The 24,309-nt window shown below is 45.1% G+C and overlaps 1 protein-coding gene across 2 annotated transcripts in view; it reads left to right on the top strand.

Moving 5' to 3' along the window:
• The window catches only part of LOC140128229 (venom factor-like), a 49,716-nt gene extending 25,876 nt beyond the window's left edge, over positions 1-23,840 (top strand). For both annotated transcript variants that reach the window (XM_072149781.1, XM_072149780.1), the window contains exons 26-36: positions 2,339-2,398; positions 4,083-4,170; positions 6,057-6,108; positions 6,727-6,814; positions 6,894-6,983; positions 9,062-9,167; positions 9,247-9,336; positions 10,171-10,257; positions 10,361-10,444; positions 12,078-12,213; positions 23,626-23,840. In XM_072149781.1, coding sequence (XP_072005882.1) covers positions 2,339-2,398; positions 4,083-4,170; positions 6,057-6,108; positions 6,727-6,814; positions 6,894-6,983; positions 9,062-9,167; positions 9,247-9,336; positions 10,171-10,257; positions 10,361-10,444; positions 12,078-12,213; positions 23,626-23,767 — 1,023 coding nt within the window. In that variant the 3' untranslated portion in view covers positions 23,768-23,840. The remainder of the gene's footprint in view (positions 1-2,338; positions 2,399-4,082; positions 4,171-6,056; positions 6,109-6,726; positions 6,815-6,893; positions 6,984-9,061; positions 9,168-9,246; positions 9,337-10,170; positions 10,258-10,360; positions 10,445-12,077; positions 12,214-23,625) is intronic.
• The last annotated feature ends 469 nt before the right edge of the window (positions 23,841-24,309 follow it).

Genomic DNA, 24,309 nt, shown 5'->3' with positions numbered 1-24,309 from the left:
ACACCTGGCATTGAGCTTACACCCTACATCTGACTCCTGGCATTGAGCTTACACCCTACATCTGACACCTGGCATTGAGCTTACACCCTACATCTGACTCCTGGCATTGAGCTTACACCCTACATCTGACACCTGGCATTGAGCTTACACCCTACATCTGACTCCTGGCATTGAGCTTACACCCTACATCTGACACCTGGCATTGAGCTTACACCCTACATCTGACTCCTGGCGTTGTGCTTACACCCTACATCTGACACCTGGCGTTGTGCTTACACCATACATCTGACACCTGGCATTGAGCTTACACCCCCCATCTGACACCTGGCATTGAGCTTACACCCTACATCTGACACCTGGCATTGAGCTTACACCCTCCATCTGACATCTGGCATTGAGCTTACACTCTACATCTGACACCTGGCATTGAGCTTACACCCTACATCTGACACCTGGCATTGAGCTTACACCCTACATCTGACACCTGGCATTGAGCTTACACTCTACATCTGACACCTGGCATTGAGCTTACACCCTACATCTGACACCTGGCATTGAGCTTACACCCTACATCTGACACCTGGCATTGAGCTTACACCCCCCATCTGACACCTGGCATTGAGCTTACACCCTACATCTGACACCTGGCATTGAGCTTACACCCTACATCTGACACCTGGCATTGAGCTTACACCCTACATCTGACTCCTGGCATTGAGCTTACACCCTACATCTGACACCTGGCATTGAGCTTACACCCCCCATCTGACACCTGGCATTGAGCTTACACCCTACATCTGACACCTGGCATTGAGCTTACACCCTACATCTGACACCTGGCATTGAGCTTACACCCTACATCTGACACCTGGCATTGAGCTTACACCCTCCATCTGACATCTGGCATTGAGCTTACACTCTACATCTGACACCTGGCATTGAGCTTACACCCTACATCTGACACCTGGCATTGAGCTTACACCCTACATCTGACACCTGGCATTGAGCTTACACCCTACATCTGACTCCTGGCATTGAGCTTACACCCTACATCTGACACCTGGCATTGAGCTTACACCCTACATCTGACATCTGGCATTGAGCTTACACCCTACATCTGACACCTGGCATTGAGCTTACACCCTACATCTGACACCTGGCATTGTGCTTTAGTGCAGCTGATCAGAGATGCAAGTATATAGGGTTTGAGGTCATCAGAGCACTGAAAACTTTTCTCATTCACTTTACATGTTTGGGCACTTGGTTCTGGAGATGCTGGGGTGCATATATTTTTCCATTATTTATGATTCCATTAGTCGTCAATCTATGAGAGAACACATTTCACAAACTAACTAGTTATAATGGTGGGTCTTATTACAGAACCCTGCTCCAAGCCAGTGACATCTTTAGAACCAGCCATCTACTTGAGTTGAAATTATCTCCCCATTCTTTCTAAAATACACTTAGTAACCTAATGTCAAATTACAGGAACCATTGTCTGTTGGCTGTTGTGGTCTGGAAAGCACCACTCAGCTTCCATTATGGTACATGTCATTAATATGAGCTCTGAGCTCTGATTGGATGCTATAGGCAACAAAGGACATTTTTAGTATAAGACATTTTATGTGTGAGTTAATATGATTTTTGAATCTGATGCTTCACCAATGTTGTTGCAGAGGCATCAGATCATCTCTGATACTCCAGTCACATAAAGAGCTGCGGTCTTATACTTGCCATTGCATCATCTCTGATACTCAAGTCACATCCAGAGCTGCAGTCCTATATATGCCATTATATCATCTCTAATAATCCAGTTACATCCAGAGAAGAAGTCTAATATGTGCCATTAGTTCATCTCTGATACTCCAGTCACATTCGGAGCTGCAATCATCTTTCTATTGTTATATAATGTCTAGTACTCCAGACACATCCAAAACTGCAATTATCTATCATTATATCATCCCAGATTACTGCAGCTCTGGATGTGACTGGAGTTCCATACTATCATAGTTATTTACTATTCCAGGAAATTCTGGGTACTACATCTAGTTATATGTTAGAAAAGACAGATTTTTAAATCTAGGTCAATAGGTCTGAAAGAAAGAAGTAGTCTGGGGACAATACACTTTCTCCTTTGTTTCCTTACACTTACATCTAATGCTGTATGATTGATGGTACAGTATATAAGTATAATGTATAAATTATGTATAAATTACATAGAAAGTAAGACCAATTCTGTGGCATGATATGACAGGAGATTTAGATTATGTATGATTTGAGAGCTAATCGTGTTCTATGAAGAATAATCTACATGTAGTCATATGATTCTATTTTACAGACAAAACTGAATAAAGAGTTTGTTGTTAGTGCCAGGGGCAAAGGGCAAGCGACATTGAAGGTAAGTTCTTTGGGTAACACTACTATTAAAGGGGTATACCATGTAGTCTGCTACATATACATCGCCAGGTAGCAAGGCCACATGTGAAATGCAGAGTAGTATGAGACAGAAGATGTGCCATCTTGAAGATTGGAGCAGCCTGCTGAGTTCTAAGTTCGAAGGGCAATAAAAGCAAAGAAAATACTTTCGAAATGGTAAAATGCAATGATCTACAAGAAGACAAACATGTGATTGCTATGTTAGTTTTTTGAAAAACGCTAAGTAACCAGAATACCTCATTAAGCTTCACCTTCTGACGAAATACATAAATAGTGATTCTACTCCTTCTATAAGATGGTTACATCCGCTCCAAAGTTAGAGACGGGGGCAACTTGTAGGTGGCAGCACGGGATAACAGAGAATGTGCAAATGCTATTCTATATATTCAGCCTGAACCTTCTGGACACATCTACAAAACAATATTATCAGTAATGCAGTTATACCCATACTCCAGTGGGGGCCTGACCGCACCGCAGTGACTACCCTTGGGAACTCCCTGTGTGTTTGATAACTGATCCGGGGCAGACAATGATGTCCAGAACATCAGCAACAACTGGCTGGCAACAATCCTTCCTGGCAGAACCTCAAGATAGTCGGATTGGTTGGTTGTGGATAGAAGATTCTGTTGTGGAGTAGTAATTTAGGAATACCTCAGCCTTGAACCTTGGAGTCAGATGGCCGGCAGTTATATCTAGGGGAGCTGGCTCGTTCTGCAGTAGCCCAGACTAAAATCTCATGAGAAAGAAACAGAGCCAAGAAGTGCAGATTAAGAGAAAATGGGGGTCATTTACTAAGGGCCCGATTCGCGTTTTCCCGACGTGTTAGCCGAATATTTCCGATTTGCGCCGATTGTACCTAAATTGCCCCGGGATTTTGGCGCACGCGATCGGATTGTGGCTCATCGGCGCCGGCATGCGCGCGACGGAAATCGGGGGGCGTGGCCGAACGAAAACCCGACGTATTCGGAAAAACCGCCGCATTTAAAAACCGAAAAAGTGTCGCTTGGGAAGCGCTTACCTTCTCCTGGTCCAGCTCGGTGCATCCCGGCGCGTTCAGATGATTTTCAGCGCAGCAGCGCCACCTGGTGGACGGCGGAGGAACTACCATCATAAATCCCGTCCGGACCCGAATCCTGTGCAGAAAACGTGCCGCTGGATCACGAATGGACCGGGTAAGTAAATCTACCCCATTGTATAGACTCTCTGTTCTGGGGATTTACAGGATACCAACCAATCATGTGTTCTTGCACCATTGCATAACACTGGGTGGCATTTTAGGGTGGATGTGACTTTTTGTTGTACGCCATATTTATTATATGTCAGCGCCACAATTTAACTTCTTTTCTAAAATTCACAACTTTTTTTTCATCCCTTAATTTTGGCGCAGCTTTTGAATCGCAAATCTATACCTGCAGAGTTGGCTGCGACAGTTTTTTTTTTATGTAACTTTGCACTTAAAAGAAGATCTTTAGAGCTTTCAGAGATACATATCTGGGCCTTAGTTCCACAATACTTTTCCTGCACTTCTTGACACTTTTTTGGCAAATTCTTGGCACATAATCAGATCAACAAGAAGAAATCAGGATAGTGCGCTAATACCGGAGGCTATTTCTCAACTTTATTTCTTTTTCCCTCTGGCTCCTCAGGTTATATCGGTTTACCACACTACTGAAACAGAAAAAGAGTTATGTAGAAACTTTGATCTCTCAGTTACAGTAAAGGAAGAAGCTAATGGTAAGTATATGGCTCAAATACAAATCCCCCACCACCACTGTGCATCCCAACTGCATGTCATCTGGATATGTCAGTCACGTAGGAGCAGGAGCCTAACTACAGGACTAGTAGCCAAAGTAGCTGATAGAGGGCCCACGGTGTCAGGGGCCTGACCACATGTCCTGCCACACTAAAGAATGGAAGAAGTGCACCATTATATACAGAGTATATGGTACTGTATGTGTGTGTATATGGTGTGTATATTCTGTTTGTGTGTTATGATGTGTATATACTATATATGTGTGTATTTGGTATGTATATACTATAGGTATGAGTGCATAAATGTGTGTATTAATGTTTGTGATTGTTTAACCCCTATGCACACATCGACATAATCGTACGCTTGTGTGAGAAACTACTTCCCGCAACCAGACGTAACATTACGTCGAGCTTCTGGCACTGACTCACGAGTGGAGCTGATGCCAGAAGCAATGGGTTTCAGCTGACACTCCACTCTAACACCCACAATCAGAGATGTCTCCGATCACCGGTGTTAAACCCTTACACACTGCATGACCCTGTTGATCGGTCCCCTGCCCCCTTCCCATGCCGCTTACCGATCTTCCTTAGATCAGCACCAAGGTCTGCCGAATGCTTCGGGAGTGCTGGATCAGTCCTGCAGTCGGACCCCTTCCATGTCTGACTGTAAACTGTACAGTTTACACTGCAGTACATTGCATTATTATTGCAGTACAGTGCCTTGGACTTGAACAAGTGATCATAGCATCGCTTGTTGAAGTCCAAATGTATATAAAGTAAAATAAGTTAAGAAAAAAGTGAAAGTGTAATCTCAGTGGTTGGGCTTTGGTTTGGATGCATTTAAAAAAAAAACATGTGACCTGTCTGTGCTGCAGACTCCTCAGCTCTTAGCCCCCACCTTTGTGCTCCTGTACAGCTCCTCCCTCTCCCACTGATGTCAGCTCACCAGGCTGTGACGTCTGTGAAGGAGCAGGAGGGAGGAGCTGTCCAGAAGCACAGACAAGTCATGTGGTGTTTTTTTGAAATTCATCCAAACCAATGCCAACCTCTGGGACTACACCGAGGATTCTGTCAGGGTGCAAGGTAAGTTATAACACACAATTATATTGTAATGAAAATGCTTCCAGAAAGCAGAAAGGCAGATGTGCACTGCAGCTGTAATGGGCTTCTGTAACCTGTTTATAGTGAAAATGAGGTCCCTGGTGACATGTCCCTAAAATGACACAATCCCATATAAAAACCTAATAAAAGTGTAAAAAACGCTATACGTAAAAAAAACAGCCCACATATTTGGTATCACCAGATCCGTAACAATCTGCATAATAAAACAAAACCATTATTGGAACCGCACGGTGAAAGCCATAAAAAAGAAAAGAAAAAAACTTTCAAAAAAAGATCAACAGGTCTAAGAAGTGATTAAAAAAAAAGGGTACACATCCCAAAGATAAAAAGAACAACTCTACTTTTATAACTCCTTCTTGATTTGAGCTACAGTGAAATGTTTTCTTGGTGAGCGGAGGGGGATAAGATCAGTTTTGGGAGGGTTTGTGTTCCAGCAGGTGGGATAATGGGATTTATCATGGGGTTTTATTGTTATAACATTTCTCTTTATGAATCCAGGATTTTTCTTTGTTATCTGGTCCAGGTTTAGCAGAGATGTAATAGTCCCTTAGGTCTGGGATGGCTAAATCTCCTGATTCTTTGGTTTTGGTCATTGTAGGGATAGCTAGTCTGGGGTTACTTGTTTTGCTATATGTAGGTTTGTAGACTTGTGTTAGCTTTCTGTAAAAATTAGTAATTGATTCTAATAGGTAAAGTTCTGAATAGGTCCAATCATTTGTAAAGTATCGGCATTTTGTATTTTGCAGTGAGGGCACCTGATGGGGTTTTGTCAACAAAATCGGTTGAGATATGCACAAGGTAAGGAGGCGGCGACTTCTTCTTAGACTGTTATATTACAGTAGAAAGAACATTAGAAAACGCTAATTAAGTTCAATCGGAAGTGCAGAACAGGAAAGAGATAATACAAGTCACAATACTCAATACACAAAAGTCTGAATTTCCAAGATGGGCCAAAACAAGAAACAAGATGGCTTCCACAACAATAGATGTCTGAGCTAAGAGAAATCAGATGGCAAACACAGCAGCCTCTAGTGGTGAGGAGTAGAAGTTCAGCACAACAGAGGAAATCAGCGGCCACTAGTGGTCACATACTAAAAATACACAAGGATTTCTTAATGCTGTGATGTGCATATTATCCAATTTACTGTTACCAAAAGATAAAAAGTTTTGTGTTTATAAAAAAAAAATGTAAATAAGAGTCATTAGCAACTACATGCAGCATTTTTTATTGTATTCCCAATAATTCATTTATTATGATACCCTTTCCTGGGAATATGAAAGCAATTCTTTTTTTTGGGGGGGGGGGGGCAAGTTAAATTTTCCGGTGACACAATTCAATGAGAATATAATTCAAGAGTATAACAGAACCCTCCACCACAGATGTCATCTGCCACACATCTTATTATACTTTCGTAGATATCTTAAGGATCGCGATGCCACCCTGTCTATCCTGGAGGTCTCCATGATGACTGGATTTACCCCCGATTTTGACAGCCTTAATAAGGTGAGGTGATTCATTAAATGAAATTTCATGATATTGTCTTCTATATAAAAATGTATATTCATTTATTTTCTTCTTACAGCTAAAAAGAGAAGCGGACAGATATATCTCCCACTTTGAGATTAATAATAAAGACAATAAAAATGGACCCCTCATCATCTACCTGGATAAGGTATGACATAAGGTGTAGAAAATAGCTTGGAACTAATTGAGACTTTTTGTGACTTTGGTTTTAAAAAGTTGCAAATTCACTAAAGACTAAAGCCCTATGTATGAGTAAGGAAAAACCACTAAAATACAACTGAGCAGCAGAAAAGCCAAAAAAAGTCCCAAAAAACAGACAGATAAAGCCGGACTTATGATACATGTGCCCCACTGGCACTTATCATAGCTTGTATGGCTTATACAGGCCAAAAAAATGTTTTGTTCAACCCCCTATGGCACCTCCACCCCAAGTGGGTTGGGAGGGAACCTTGGTCAGATTAAAGTCCTCCAGACCTTGCCGATACAGTCCCTAAATGATTTAAGAATTTTTAGAGGAATGAAAGATCTGTGGTGAAAAATATGCAAACCGCCAACGCCATTGTTAGTCCAGTGTCCTCAAACACAGAGATAAAGGCCCACAGTTATTTATAGTGAGACAGTGAGGTACTACGTGCAGTTTGCCTTAGTATTTAGCACCCAATTAATGAAGACTGGAGCACGCTCTTCATGAATCTGGTGCACACTACGGGCGCCAACAGCTCTTAGGCTACATTCACACTGCCGTTGCCCGCCCGTACCGTACCGTAGCGGGCAACGGCAGTGCACGGGGAGAGGAGGAGGTGAGCGCCGCTCACCCCCGCCCCTCTCCATAGAGATACATGACGCACGGCGCCGTATTACGGGAAAAGATAGGACAGGTCCTATCTTTTTCCCGGGTACGGAGCGGTACGGTGCCGCACGTGTGCTGCACCGTACCGCTCCCGTAGGACGCCGCGCGCCCATTGCTGTCTATGGAGGACGTATATTGCCCGTATATACGTCCTCCATACAGTAGTGTGAATGTAGCCTTAAACTGAGTTCACCTGTTTTTTTTCTGGTGGTAAGTTACTCTGCGAATAAGCACTGGAACGTCCATTTATGTGCACGGTATTGTGTTGTAGCGTGCACAGTGCAGCCGTGACATAATACTAGCGGAAACACTTCATAAATACACGTACAACCAATCTGCTCACGTAAACATGTGCACTTTCCGCCAGAATACTGGAGCAGGCTGCTAAGTAAATGTGGGCCTAAGTGTAGCTGCAGAAAATCCCATTTAACAAACAGTCTCCTTCCTTTGACTCTGACCCTTGTATATTATAAGAAATACTATGTACTGCAGCACTAGCACCCTGAACGCTTCCTCAAATTCCACATTCATTCTACAAATTAAATTTCTCCAAATCTCAAGCACTCCCCATTCACATCCCTCCAGAATCTTTCTGCACCAGAAATTTATATTGGATTGTCAAATTAACTAGAGATTTCCTCACTGTAAAAGGTTGAGCTCTCATGGATAGGGAATATTAAAATGCTGCTGATACCCAAACTGCTTTATCTCTATAGAACTGTTATATTGCACTTCATATGGGCTAACAAAACACCCTTCTTATCACAGCGCCTCTTAGTAAAGCATAAATTGGTTGTTTAGAGATACCAGATGCTCTAGATTATTACTGAGCAATAGTTATCTATAATTCAAACTTCCCATGCACATCTCAAGGACTTCTCCCAAGCTGTACCTATTCCCTGGAATGCTCTACCCTTGTCCATCACAATAATACCCAACTAAGCCATACACTCCATACTGCATGTAATTTCAACTCTTTCTTCAAAAACCAACTCTGTGCACTCTTCCCATCTGTGACCTTGCAAGCACCAGATACCAATATACAGGCTACTCTGAAGTCCTATTCACCTTGGCCTCTCGGGACAGATTTTGGTCCCAGGGACAGAAAATGGTCTTAGCACCAGAAATATATCCACAATATTAAATATGTATCTCCTTCCCGAGAGCAAGTCGGTAACCAAGTCGGTGCAGACACCAACACTATGTAAATGTCCCCCATAGAGTTCTAAAAAGCTGCTCACAAACAGAAGTAGTGTTAAAAACTGTTCTCCAATGGTATTTCCCCCATTGAGCGGCTCAGCCTGACAGTGTATACATTGCTAAATTGTATTTGTTCCTGAATGATCTTTTACCTTGTCTGATCTTACTTTGTACAGATCTCACACAGGAAAGATGAATGCATCAAATTCAATGTTCACCAGATCTTCAAAGTCAATCTCATCCAACAGGGATCTGTCACGGTGTACGACTACTACAGCCCTGGTGGGTAACATGGAGGGGTTTCTACTGATCTCATATCTCAAATTATTGTTTTCTTATTTTTGCGTCTGGTCCCTTTCAGAAAATCGTTGCTCTAAATTCTACCACGTGGAAATGGGAAGCAAGTCATTGGATATAATCTGTCTAAATGATATGTGCCAGTGTGCCACTGGTAAGTCCTCAACCGCTGATGAATTTACCGCTAAGCAAAAACATTTTTTAACAAAGTATCTGACATGTAGATATTTGTGTAGGTAAATCCAAATTAATCGCATATCAGGTTGAACAACACACAGATAAGTAAATTCATAAAAAACAGAGAAATTCACTAAAAACATTAGAAAATGTTCTAAATATACTTGGGAATGCGAAGTAAATCTGCCCCAATGTATCAACCAGCTTCTCCGATCAGTATGTAGCATTATATAGCAGTATTGTCCAGTTGTCAGTTCATAGTAATATTCTAGAATACCGTATATTATATGATTCTGATACTCAGTAATTACCGTATCATCGATATGTAAAAAAGTGGGCACAGTGAATTGTTATCTCTTTCAAAGACATGTACAGGCAGTTCCCGGGCTACGTACAGGATAGGTTCTGTAGGTTTGTTCTTAAGTTGAATTTGTATGGAAGTCGGAACTGTATATTTTAGAATTTTATTTTTTACATTTCTGAAATATTTCAGGAATGCGCTTATATCGATACCTTTACTGTCTCAAACGTGAGACATTTTATAGTGCCGAGAATGCCACTACACGGTCACATTTGCCACACACCTCACCATGACTTAGATCAAAACTGAGACAAAATAATGCATTAGCTCAGAAAGAAAAGACAAACAGAATCCAAATCTCAACACATTGTTGAATTACAGAAATAAAAACCTTTGATGCAGGGTGTTTGGATATGGAACATTCCTGGGATCTTGTGTGTCATTAATAAACTCATTCATTCATCATAACTTATCACTGATCATTGATTACTTATGGGTATTGTCTTTCAGAGAATTGTTACGCGCTGTCTCAGCTGGAAGGTGAAGTTGATGCAGTGTGGAGATTTGATAGAGCGTGTACATCAGGCGTGGACTATGGTGAGGGACACTGAGCAGAACTTGTATGCACATTCATACCGCAGAGATTTCAGGTGCTGATTTTCATTGAATAATATTTCTATGTAATTTCATGTGTTTTCAGTCTACAAGGCTCACCTGGAGGAAATACAGAAGAATGATAACTATGATAACTACGTGATGAAGATAATCACAGTCATCAAGGAAGGTAAGTACAGGAGACAGGTCTTGTCATACAGGATGGATATTATCTATATGGTTTCTACAGAATTCTCCCTCCTCTAGCTGGAAAATATCCCCTTAAACCAAGCTTTATGGAGCTATTACCAAAAAACCCAAATACTTGTAAAGTACCTAAAGAGTTCATGCTTTTCTCATATCCTGGCATATATTAAAAACTTCCATTTCATAAGAACAAGTAAAAAACAAAAGCAAGTTAGAGTAAAACAAGTAATGAGGAAAAATTTCACAAAAGATACAAAGCCGCGTTCCAAAATTCCATAGTAAACTTTCAACAAATCAAAAAATTCATAGCACCGTTTCAACCAATCAGAAGACACATTAGTCGAACATTCAGTTCTCCTTCTGGTTGGCCCTAAAAGTTTTTCACGACAGTTCCCCTGGCTTCTCTTGCTGTCTGTGTTTTCCATTGGGTTTCCATCAGTTTCCGGACCCTATCTTGTACGTAACCCAGGGAATGCCTGTATATACCTTGCAAATAATATCCCGATAAAGAGAGAATACTAATAGTGAATAAACTAATAAGGACTATTCTGAAGACGGCATCTTTTGGAGTCTGGTGGGAGTGAGCCTTGGCCCACACTTACCAAGTTTGCACTACTCTTAGTAAATGTGTCCCATTGACTTTAACCATTACCGAGCTCCTCCAAATATGTCTAGCACACTTTAAAATGTATGCACACAGGATATGATTTTATGTTACATTGTGACAAGTTAATTTAGAGCAAATAGACAATTTGTATAAAAGGGAACCTGCAACCCCTTTTTCCTTTACAAAAACAGCTAGTGGCAGGTTTCCGTAGAGTCCTATTAACTAAGAGCCACACTTCTTTTAGCTATGAATTGTTTCCCCTGACATCCACATAAAATCAGCTTTGTTATCTTACCTGACATCTGGCCAGAACCATTAGTGAGTCGGAAGGGTGTGAATCCAGAAGCCACTCCCATCCTCACTCACTTCTATTCCTCCCCATGCCCTATGCCTCCTTCTCACCATTCACCACTCCACGTCATGTGACCAGGGTGATGTCATCTAAGGTCCTTTACCCACTAACATTTTCAAAATGTACCCCATGTATGTATCTGATCATATGAAATCACAGCAGCCTCTATAAACGTCTACTCCCTCCCCATCATCCATGGACTTCTACTCCCCCCGATCATCAAATACATAATACATAATACATCATTATATTTGTGTAAAGTTCTGGTCTCCTCTTTATATTTGTGTAATGTGTGACCGCACCCTAACTGACGCTCTACAAGACACTGATAGAGCTGAATTGAATGGTAAAGCAGGGAACTATAGGCCTCCGGGTCTAAAATTCTTCAAAATTGGCATAACTTAACTGGGGGCCCACCTGAATGTAGCCACCGCCCCCCCCCACCCCAAACTGAACCCCTAGTTACACCTTTTTTTTTTTTTTTTTTTTTTAAATTTAATTTGTTTATTATGAAAATGAAATCATCAACCAAACTGGGAATCAGATAAGCGTGGACCCTTTGGGATATATTATAACTCATCACCTCTCCTGGAGGCCCCGGCTCTTGGATAACCCTATTTTGTTGAATGTTATTTGCTTTTATTGTCCCGTTATTAGGCTCAGATGATGTTGTTTTGAACAAGAAGAGGAACTTTGTCAGTCACATCAGATGCCGTAAATCCATAAATCTGACAGTAGGACGCGACTACCTGATCTGGGGGTTAGAAAGTGACCTGTGGCAGCAGCCGGATGGGTGAGTGATGGACATTACTACATATATTACCCTATAGATAGTGAAGACTTTAGTCTGATATTTGTACAAGACTTAACCTTAACATTACAATATTCTGAATTGTAGCAATTATCTTAGCGTTCACCTGGGGACATTCAATGCAGAACAGAACAGAAATTTATATTTACAGAAAACCAAGTTGCATCAATCTGCAATGTGAATTGCGTCTGAGATGTTTTTATAATACTAAAAAATCTAGAAATAAACTATTGGAGAAGGTTTCCCATAAGTACTTGACCGTTTTTTGTACTGTTGGTCTTTTTTGGTGAAAGTCACTATGCAAAGTCATGAACTTGGCACAATGGAGCAGTGAGCTGACATTCTTATGCCTTATATTGCTATTCCAATAGTGACATGATGACCATTCAGCAGCAGTAATACTGAATAAATATTCCCTAATGCTCAATATTCTGAAATGTCTGAAATTACTTATCCCATACAGATCCTGAGTTACATCGTGTGTTAGACCCCAGAGCTGCACTCACTATTCTGCTGCTAGTGCAGTCACTGTGTACATACATGGCATTACTTATCCTGTACTGATCCTGAGTTACATCCTGTATTATACTCCATAGCTGCACTCACTATTCTGCTGCTGGTGCAGTCACTGTGTACATACATGACATTACTTATCCTGTACTGATCCTGAGTTACATCCTGTATTATACTCCATAGCTGCACTCACTATTCTGCTGCTGGTGCAGTCACTGTGTACATACATGACATTACTTATCCTGTACTGATCCTGAGTTACATCCTGTATTATACCCCAGAGCTGCACTCACTATTCTGCTGGTGCAGTCACTGTGTACATACATGACATTACTTATCCTGTACTGATCCTGAGTTACATCCTGTATTATACCCCAGAGCTGCACTCACTATTCTGCTGCTGGTGCAGTCACTGTGTACATACATGACATTACTTATCCTGTACTGATCCTGAGTTACATCCTGTATTATACTCCAGAGCTGCACTCACTATTCTGCTGCTGGTGCAGTCACTGTGTACATACATGACATTACTTATCCTGTACTGATCCTGAGTTACCTCCTGTAGATCTTTTATTTTATATAAAAGTAAAAAACATAACAATACAAACAAAACATAATATACACTATATACAATATCTTACCTGCTGGTCCAGCCCCATTCACACCTAGCAAAAAACAATAACTTAAAATACACCGAAATGATTAAACACCAAATACCCCAACCCCCACCCAACCGATTATCACAACCTAAACCAAACCAATAAACAATGACAAGCCACACCCACAAATAAACATAAATGACCATAAATATACATAAACCCACCCCACACCCTCTAATAACAAACCACCCACAAACTTTTTTTTTTTTTTTTTTAATATATATATATATATATATATATATATATATATAATAACAAATACACACAACACTACACTAAACTAAATCCCTCGCCCGCACCCTCCCCTTCCCCCCAGACACTGGTCTAACGTCCAAAGTTTGCGTTAAGTAGTCCAGACCAGTGCCCAGGGTCAGTTCATAAGTCCCACCACCATCACCCCCCTCCCAACCTAACACTGTGTCCCAAACCCCACTATATACAATATATACACTGATTACAACATAACATAAAGAAAACAGAATACAAATAAAATCTCAACAACATCAATACAAACCACATAAAGCCCAGGTTCGGCGCCTGCAAGCCCCTACATCACTACATGCCCAGAACACAAAACAAAAATCTACTGTGCAGCATCAGCCCAACACCAGGAGAGGAGATGACAGACTAAGGGACACTAAAGGAGAACCCCCACCAAAGGAGAGAGGCCCTCCCCGTGCCCCGCCTCTCATACTCCAGGGAGCGCACCTTCACCAGGTCACCCAGAATGTTCCTAACAACCTCATCCACCGGGAGGATTTTACGCTGCGTCGATACTAAACACAGTGCGTTCCACGTGTGGTACCTGACCACTAGACTGACTAGAAATAACGTGCATCGGTCCCGGCCACCCAGGCCTCTGAATGCTCCATAGGCCCACTCCGCATAGGAGAGACCGGCCAACCCGGGCCAATGGATGGAAGCGCCCACCCGGTTGTACACCTCTATGTTAAAGGGACAATGAAGCAGGAAGTGGTCCATGCTCTCCAGCAGGCCACCGCACTCCTCCCGGGGACAACCCCTTTCCTCAGAGCTCCTACACTTCAGATTGTCCCTCACACACAGCTTTCCATGGAAGCAGCGCCAAAACTTCAAGGGGATCCTTATGGAATTCAATAAACTCAAACCCACCCCAAGATCCCGACTTGGGCAATCCCTGAGGGCCAGAGGCTTCTGGAAATGGGTCAACAGAACCCTCTTGTCAAGGATTTTCCTCGACATGGTCCTGATCTCCCACATTCCCAGACCCCACCGGCGAATCACCTTCAGAACCGGGGTAGCGTAAGCCGGAAGATGCCCATGCGGTGTACGAAGCTCCTTCACTTGCCCTCCTGTCTCCCATTCCTGGAAGAAAGGCCGAAATCATCCCCTGCAGGAGTATACCCACGGAGGAGCCCTCTCTTTCCAGAGGTTTGCAACATTGATCTTAAGAAAGGTATTCACTAGGAATACCACAGGGTTGACCATACACAACCCTCCTTGTCTCCTCGTGCGGTAAGTAACCTCCCTCTTGATTAGGTTCAGCCTATTCCCCCATAACAGCTGGAAGAACAGACTGTACACCCGAGTCCAGAGGGGCTCTGGCAACATGCACACACTGCCCAGATATATCAGCAACGGGAGCAGGTAAGTTTTAATCAGGTTAACCCTTTCTCTGAGGGTCAAAGACCAACCCTTCCATTGGTCCACCTTCTGAGCGGCGATCTTAAGCCTGCCGTCCCAGTTTTGCATGGGGTAATCCCCCTGGCCAAATTCGATGCCGAGAACTTTGGCAGAGTCCTGGGGCCCTGGAAGAGTGTCCGGGAGATCAAAGCCTGGACCTCTCTCTCCCAGCCAGAGACTCTCACACTTATCACGGTTGATCTTGGACCCAGAAGCATCTGAGTAGCGGTCAACCTCTGACATCACCGATTGCGCCTCCCCTCCCGAGGACACGAAAACGGTGACATCATCGGCATACGCTACCACTCTAAGAGTGGCTTCCGGTGCTGCCCGATCCATCCCGACTCCCACCAACGGCCCACGATCAACCCTCCTAAGGAATGGGTCAATCGCGAACACGTATAAAAGTGGGCTCAGAGGACAACCCTGGCGAACACCAGACCCGACCTCAAAAGAGCGGCCAATCCAACCGTTCACAAGCGGGAAACTCTCTGCCCCTGCGTACAAAACTTTCAGCCAATTGACAAACTCCCCCGGCAGGCCATACCTCAGAAGGACAGACCAGAGGTACTCGTGGTTAACCCGATCAAACGCTTTTGCCTGATCCAAGGACAGCAAGTACCCTTTCCAGGTACCAGCCCTGCCCTGCTCCACTGCCTCCCGAACACAGAGCACAGCACTAAATGTACTGCGGCCTGGAACAGAGCAGTGCTGGGTCCCCGAAAGGAGCCGGGGTGCAAACTGCACCAGCCGATTAAACAGCACCTTTGCCAAAACCTTTCTGTCCGTATTGAGAAGCGCTATGGGACGCCAGTTCTCAACACGAGATCGGTCCTTACCCTTTGACAGAATGATCAGGGCAGACCTCCTCATTGACTTCGGCAGAGAGCCTGAGGAAAGACACTCATTATATACCTCGGTCAAGAGGGGAACCAAGGCGTCCTTAAAGGTCTTATAAAACTCGGATGTTAAGCCATCCGGACCCGGCGATTTCTTGAGGGCGAGCCCTTCAATCGCCAGGCTGACTTCCTCTTCACTGATCATCTCTGTCAAAACATCAAGAGAGGGGTCTACTCCTGGCTCAGGGACAGTTTCAGCCAGGAAAGCCGACATCACATCCCGATCTAGATCCTTCCTGCCCAAGAGGTGTGAGTAGAAGGATCTGACGACCTCCAGAATCCCTGATCTGGACCTTTTCAGGGATCCCTTACTGTCAACCAGTCCCGTGACAACTTTACCATTCACTGACATCTTGCAGTTCCTGTAAGGGTCGGGCGAGCGGTATTTCCCGTAATCCCTCTCAAAAACCAAAGATGCGTGTCTATCGTACTGACACCTCTTCAGCAAGGATTTCACTCTGGAGATGTCTTCACGACTACCTCCAGTCGAGATGAGATGCTCGAGTTTCCTCCTCAGGCCCTGATACAGGCGGTACCTGTCCAGGCTCCTGAGGCTCGAGAGCTGGCGGAAGAATCTCGCCACCCTTTTCTTCAGCATCTCCCACCACTCTGACTTACTGCTACAAAGGCCCAGCAAAGGTACCTGGCTCTGAAGAAAGTCCTCAAAGGATTGTCTTATCTCCGCTTCTTCCAGGAGAGACGAATTGAGCTTCCAGTAGCCTCTTCCCATCCGGGGGGTCTCTGTAACATTCAGAGAAAACAAAATTAAACAGTGGTCGGAGAACTCCACCTCAACAACGGACACTGCTGAAGAAATGGCTTCCTCCTTTAAATAAAACCTGTCTATTCTAGACCTGCAGCTACCCCTATAATAGGTGAACCCCGCGTGGCCTGGGGTGTGCCGGATGTGGACATCCACCAGGCGAGCCTCACTAGCTATGCTATTAAGAGCGACGCTATCATAAGTCAGCTTGTCTCTGGAACCTCCCCTATCCTGGGACCTCGTGACAGCATTGAAGTCCCCTCCAAAGACCACCTGCCGACTTGTAAAAAGGTAGGGCTTGATCCTCATAAAGAGACACTTCCTGTCCCACTTGGACTGGGGACCATAGATGTTAATAAGATGAAGTTCTTGTCCCTTCATGAGGACATCCAGGATAGGGCACCTCCCCATTTCTAACTCAATAACTCGTCGGCATTCTACCGGTGCGGTAAAAAGGACCGCCACTCCGCTATACGGCTCGGCCGCAAGAGACCAATAGGAAGGCCCGTGTCTCCATTCCCTCTTAGCTTTAAACACAGCCGCCAAATCTGGCAGCCTGGGCTCCTGCAAAAATAAAATGTCAGCTTCAACGCGGCCGAGAAAATCAAAGGCCGCAAATCTAGGTGCGTTTTTTCTTTTTCTGCTTGCGCTTATTTTCTAGCCAAATCCTGTTATCCTCATCCATACTCTCATAATGGGAGAACGTGGAGGACATGGCACCTTTCTCGCGCTCCATCCTCCTGACCTCCTCATCCAACTCATCATCCCTCAGGGCCTCAGTAGCAAGAACAGCCTCTGAGGAAGGACCAAGGGTCAGCCCAGCAACCTGAGGCTTCCCCAGGTCTCTCCCTTTTTGTCTGGCTTCAAACCGCCTCAACTGAGAAGGTGACTTATTCTTGCTTTTCTTCACAGGCCCCTCAGCTCCTCCACCTCTGCTGGTACCTTCCCCAGCAGAAGCAACCTCATGGCTCTCCTCCACTGGGGTCACAACCGCATTGGCAAAAGAGGGAGGACAACGGCTGAAAGGGTGACCGAGCTCATCACACAGGTTACACCTAATGTCCTTACAGGATGCAGCGAGATGACCTAGCCCACCACACAAAGCGCACTTCTGCACTTGGCAGCTGGCGCTAAAGTGTGTGGGGTCACCGCACCTGTAACAAACCTTAGGCTGCCCCTAGTAGAAAATCAGGATTCTGTCCCGCCCAAGAAAGGCTGAAGAGGGAATGTGGGCAACTGTGCTGCCTGAACACTTCAACTTAATCATGAAGGTCCAGGCCCCAGACCAAATGCCAAATTCATCACAGTTTTTCTGAGGTACCTGAACTACTTCGCCATAACGATTGAGCCAAGTCATGATGTCCATGCAAGAAAGTGACTCGTTACGGGCCAAAACGGTCACTTTCTTGACTGCGTTTTGGCGAGACACTGCTTGCACAGCAAAGTCTCGCCAGCCAGGCTCTTTCTTTGCCAGCTCATAATTCGACCAGAAGAGCTCTAAGCCCTTTGGCCGAACAAAGCTGACATCGAACTCCGGAGTACCATAAGGATGTATCAGGGCAAAGATGTCACTAGCCCTGAAGTTCATCTTCAGGAGGAGCTCCACCACCCATGACCTGGGTGGGCATGCATCACCGCCCCTCCAGCGAAGACGAACCACATTTCTACGGGAAGCTCCGGGCCCAGATGTGGGTAAAGACCATACAGTCTCTCCCCCCCTTTGCTCTTGGAAGGCTGCCAGGCCATGCCTGTCTGTCCAGAAGGACAGATCAACCTCTCTCCCCTCTACATTGATTGACTTTTCCCCTCTCCTGAGAGCCTCCAGAAGACGCCTTTGCAAAATGCTATTCCCAGAGCCAGGAGACAAGGAGTTAACCCCACTTGCCCCAGCGGTGACAACCGCATAGCTCCTTATGGGAGCAGCCACCACTGGGGGTGCAGATGGTCCAGCACTCATACCAGGATCACCCCCCTCAGCACCATTCACCACCCCCACATTCACCACACTATGTACATTACTGCCTCGCTTCCTTGCATCAGTCACACCAGCTGGGCCAGGAGGACCTGGGGTTGTCTCGGCGTCACTGGACACTGGGGGTAGAGCCACCTGAGAAGAGGCAGCTCCAACCCCGATCTTACTTGTGCCCCTTGCCTCATTGGCATTAACCCCTTGTTGTCCAGCTTTTCTTTTAATGTTTGTCCACCGCTGCTCGCTGGATGCAAGAAGTCTCTTATCTTTATTAATTCCGGAGAGTCTCTTATCGCCATTTCCAGGGTCTGATGCACCGATACAAAATAACATTTTTCCTGCGCCCTTTCCCGCAGGCTGCACAGGACGCTTGGGAGGCGCCGCACCACAAGCCCCAGCAGCCCCATCACACTGCCGCTGCTCACCGGAGCTAGCAGCAGCCACAGCACTAGGGGCCACAGGAGCCACCGCCCCCCCTCCCACTGGGGGGCAGCGCACAGTACCAGGACCTGTCGCATCGCCCCCACTGTCCGGTCTTTCGGCCGATGCCTTCCCTGCACCATCCTTACTACTACAAACAAGGCTGGTGCTCTGCGCCATGATGGAACGTGGCTTTGCAATCTCCCCGCACCCTGGCACCGAGTCCACTGCAGGATTAGTGCTGGGCTGGGTAACGGGGCCTACACGACAGGCTGGCACTGCTGCCCGCCCGGAGGAAACAGGGAGGGGACGAAACACCAAGCTCACCTCCTGAGACGCCTTGGTCTTCTTGGGTCTCTTCTTCCTCCTCTGGTCGTCATCTGGGATATCATCACCAAAGGAGAAGTTCTGGAGGTGAACTGGGGACTCAAGCTGTCGGATCTGAGCCATTAGCGCCCCCCCACCCCTCGGCCGCTGTCATCACTTTCCTCCTCCAGGTTGGCAGAGCCGCAGCTTGATGGTAATAGCGTTTGCTCTGCAGACAACCTGTCGTGCGAGGCCTGCTGGTGTTGGTGCAGGCCACCAGACGGACACGGCTGATATTCCTCATCATCCGCCTGGAACTCAAGCCCCTTCACCTTTCTTAGCTTCTCCTTTCGCATCTCCTCAAATCTGGCGTCGTTTTCCAGCTTTTCTCGGAAGGGCCCGCTGTGCTCACGGATTAGATGACGCTTTTCCTGCAGAGCGGTAACCTTGGCTTTAAGCCTGTTGATGGTGGTAAGAAGATCAGACTTTTTCTTCTTAGTGGCCACCCCCGCTAGGGCCACGGTCTCCCGTATCTCCTCCTGGAGCCTCCTCAGCGCTTTGCCAGCTTCCTCGTACTCACGGAGGTGCTCAGCAATCCGGGAGCCATAGATGGTAGCAGACTCCCAGGCCTTAAGATCACCCCATGCCTTTTCCACACCTCCGTGAGCACCCAGCTTTCCAGCTGAATCACCCAGCTTTCCCGCGCAGACACCCAGCTTTCCAGGAGCAGTCTGGCTGATGTCACTTGCCTTGGCTTTCTTTGTTTCGGAGACCTTGCAGCTTCCCTGGGTCTTGGGGGTGGCAGCCGAGGTCACATCGCTGCGTCCTTGGCTCCGGGCAGATCTTCTTACACCCTCCGTTTTGGCCGGTAACTGCCTTCTCCTGCCCCCCGCCGGCCTGGTCTGGGAGACAGGAGCCTGGGACTTTCCTGCTTCACTCATCCCAGCAGGGCCGGCGCTATGGGTAGGCAAAGGTGGCAATTGCCCAGGGCCCCTGGGAGAAAGGGGAGAATCTCTTCTTTCAAATGAATCTTGAATTGTGTTTCTAGGTGCCCTGGATCCAGAGATATTCAGGTTTAAAGTGAGAATATCAGGTGCCATTTTTATATATAAAAATCACTCCCAACGGCAGTTTAACAGTTAATATCTCCGTTTTCCTACATTTTAGAAACACATTTAGATTCATATAAAAGAGGAGACTCTCTTCTTTCATAAGAAAAAAGAAGTGATGTTCTATGTGTCACAGAGCCAGAGATACAGCCCCCTGAAGCGTACCCCCCCCCCCCTCCAGATTCTTAGCCATCAGGCTGCAGGGAGAATTTGCTGCACACAGGAGCTGCTGCACCTCACAGATAATGGAAATATTCACTTTATATGTTACTGCATTTTGAGAAGGGATAATATCAACTAATATTCATGTTTTTAACCCTTCTCTATGCAGAACTATCTAAGAAAACACTTTGGGCCACATGTATCAATCGTTTTTTTCTGTTGTTTTTGTGCCTTTTCATTCAGGCGCACTGTTTTTGTGCCATTTTTGCGACTAAACGCCAAACTAGCCGCGCAGCAAAAATAACCAGCTTTCCCTCATCTATCTTACCAATCCAGATGTTTTGCTGCGCCTAATGATATTCATCATTTGCGACTTTTTTAATTTAGGCGCAAAAACGGGCGCAAAAACACTCCAGCCCGAAGGTGGCGTTATCTGAGAAGAAAGCATTGAGCCCCTGTGCAGAACAGCTCATTTCTAGCAGCAAAGCTCATCAAGACACTGCAGACACTAGAACAGATCATACAGACATGAGATACTCTGCAGACACTAGTACAGATAATACAGACATTACATACACTGCAGACAGGAGCTGCAGACTCTATTTACAGTTCATCACCTTCTATTTACAAAGCATTCTGCAGAATCCTGAGCTCAGAGTAGGAGAGAAGAGAACGTTACAGAATGTTGCACATAGTACTGACAAGTGTCCCCCAAGTAATTCTGCACAGTATCACCAGTGTGTCTGAGGGGGATACTGTGCAGAATTACAGGGGCCCAGCAGGAGACCAGCACTGGGGGATCCCCTCCAGGAGAAGCCCCTGCTGAGGAGGTCACTGGGTGCAGGGTGTCACACACCTGGGTGCTGCTGTGAGTGTTATCTTCATTCTGGGCTGTGGGAGAAGCAGAGAGGAGCTTGTAGCAGGATGACATGTAAGTGCCCGAATCTAACATTGCGCCTAAACTGCTCCAAAATTGCGCCTAAACTGTGTTAAAGTAAAGTGATTAATAAGAGGCAGAAAATATACTTATCACAGATGGTTGTAGCTTGTGATAATTCTGGAAAACAGTGCACCAGAATTTAGGCGCAACTACTACACTTAGGCGCACAAAAGTGATAAATGTGGCCCATTCTCTCTTATTCCCTTTTATTTTGTGATAGTTATTTTTTGTTGGGAAAATTGACTGATACGATGAACATTCAATCCTCTTCGCCGAATGTGACTACACCGCGACCAGAACATGTCCATAAAGTTATATGTAACACCAAAAACACACACATGTCCTGGAATAAAGTTTTTATTTCCCATCATCCTCTATTATTTACACCTATGTTATGACGTTCTCACTCTCATTCTTATGAAGCGCGGAGGGTTCTGTTATTGTGCAGCTAATACATTGGCGCACATCTAAAAGTGACTTTTATTATCTCATTAGAGAGGTTTATGGATATACAGGCAGTCCCCGGGTTACATACAAGATAGGGTCTGTAGGTTTGTTCTTAAGTTGAGTTTGTATGTAAGTCGGAACTGTATATTTATCATTGTAATCCCAGACAGAACTTTTTTGGTCTCTGTGACAATTTGATTTTAAAAATGTTTGGTTGTCATAAGAATCAATATTAACACTAAAGCTTCATTACAGAAACCTGTGATAACTGTTTAAGCTGATTTTTGTAGGCTGGGACTAAAGTACAATAATTCAGAGGTCCGTTTGTAACTATGGGTCGTATAGAAGTCGAGTGTTCTTAAAGGAAACCTACCACTTGAAGTGGCAGGTTTCAGATGGAAACACCGAGCACCAGCTCAGGGTGAGCTGGTGCCGGAGCTTATTTTTGTTAGTGTTTAAACCGCTGTATTGCGGAGGAAACCCACACAGAGAGAACATACAAAATCTTTGCAGATGTTGACCAGCGCTGCAAGGCTGTAGTGCTAACCACTGAGCCACCATGCTGCCCATAAATCTCCCTATCATTTATCTATCGCCTATAAAATTCTCCCATATTACAGTTTGTTTTACCATACTAAAGGAGCCTCTTGCTGACTGTGACTGGTCATAAAATAGTTTTATTTTGGGGCCCCACTTTTAGTTTTGCCCAGGGCCCCACTTTGTCTAGAACCGGCCCTGCATCCCAGTAACCCACTCCCTCCCTGGGGAGGAGAGAGCAGGCCTGGGTGGATGGAGATTGCTCCAGGTGGTTCAGGAGCTCTGCAGCACACAACCACACCCTCCAACAGCTCACAGCAGAATGAGAATGCACTCACTATTCTGCTGCTGGTGCAGTCACTGGGACACATTTACTTACCTGTCCCTTGCTCAATCCCTGATCGGGAATGTCCGACGATAATGAACTCTGCAGCGATTCACTTAGATCGTGCGCTCTATTTCCTGAATGTGTCGCTTCCCCGAGAGTTCACCATCTTCCTCCCGGTGTATGTAAGTGCTTGTCTTGCGACACAATTTTTAAGTTAAATCCCATGGTTTGTCCAAATACGTCGCGCTACGCCCCCTATCCCCCCCCCCCCCCCCCCCCCCCGCCGGTTTGTGTCACATGAAAGCTGGTGCAATTTTGCAAAAATTCAATCGCCTTCTAAATCCCTGTCCAGGCGGCGCAATCCCCAAAAACGTCAAAAAATGCGGCCCCACTGTGTACATAAACCACACTACTGTTACTTTCTACTGGTTGTTTCAGATGAGTTTGTTGTAAGACATGTGCCTCATAACTTATATACCGGTAAGCTCGTATAATGTCAGTGCATAGTCAGGGTTTCCTATGTCAGAAAACCTACACGTCTGGTAAAAAAAAAAAAAAACTTCCCAGAATGCAATGAGCTCAGTGTAAACATTGGGAAAGCAGAAATTTGGGGACATTTTAGGTGCCTGAATGATGTAAATGACATTTTCTAATCTTTTCTCCATTGTATGTTTCAGCTTCTCCTATTTGATCGGGAGAGACACTTGGATCGAGTGGTGGCCAAATGACAGAGAATGTCAGGATCCAGAAAACACAGCGCGGTGCGATAACTTGTACGAATTCTCAGAGGAGCTCAGCAATGCCGGATGTTTTCATTAAAAACCTAGTATTGCCCCCTCCACGGCCGCCCCTGCTTAGTCCTGATTTGGTTTCTTGTATAAAGAACATTGCGGAAAACGAGAACTTTGAAGGGAGTTTTATTGTCCAAGGTTCAAAAACAGTTTACTAAATTCTACTTCCACTACTGTACAGGTCCTCATGGGAGGGGGATCCAAGGGGGTTCAGAAGAGCTTTAAAGGGAACCCCCCAAATTAACCCCTTAAACTAAATATATTTTCATAACCTGCCATTAGAGAGCATTGCCTCTATCCCTTCATTGTCCCTCTACATGCCTGTAACCCTAAGCAATGAGGTCCTAAAGCTGTATGCAAGTGAAGAAGAGGCACAGGGATAATGCAGAGAGCCGGCTATGCTACATATACCAGGATGAGAGGAAGCACAGGGATAATGCAGAGAGCCGGCTATGCTACATATACCAGGATGAGAGGAAGCACAGGGATAATGCAGAGAGCCGGCTATGCTACATATACCAGTAGAAGAAGAGGCACAGGGATAATGCAGAGAGCCGGCTATGCTACATA

The sequence above is a fragment of the Engystomops pustulosus genome, chromosome 4 (assembly GCF_040894005.1).
Source record: "Engystomops pustulosus chromosome 4, aEngPut4.maternal, whole genome shotgun sequence".
In the NCBI taxonomy this organism is placed as follows: Eukaryota; Metazoa; Chordata; class Amphibia; order Anura; family Leptodactylidae; genus Engystomops; species Engystomops pustulosus.
Note: the sequence above shows the minus strand (reverse complement) of the source record. Positions and strands in the feature narration are given on the sequence as shown.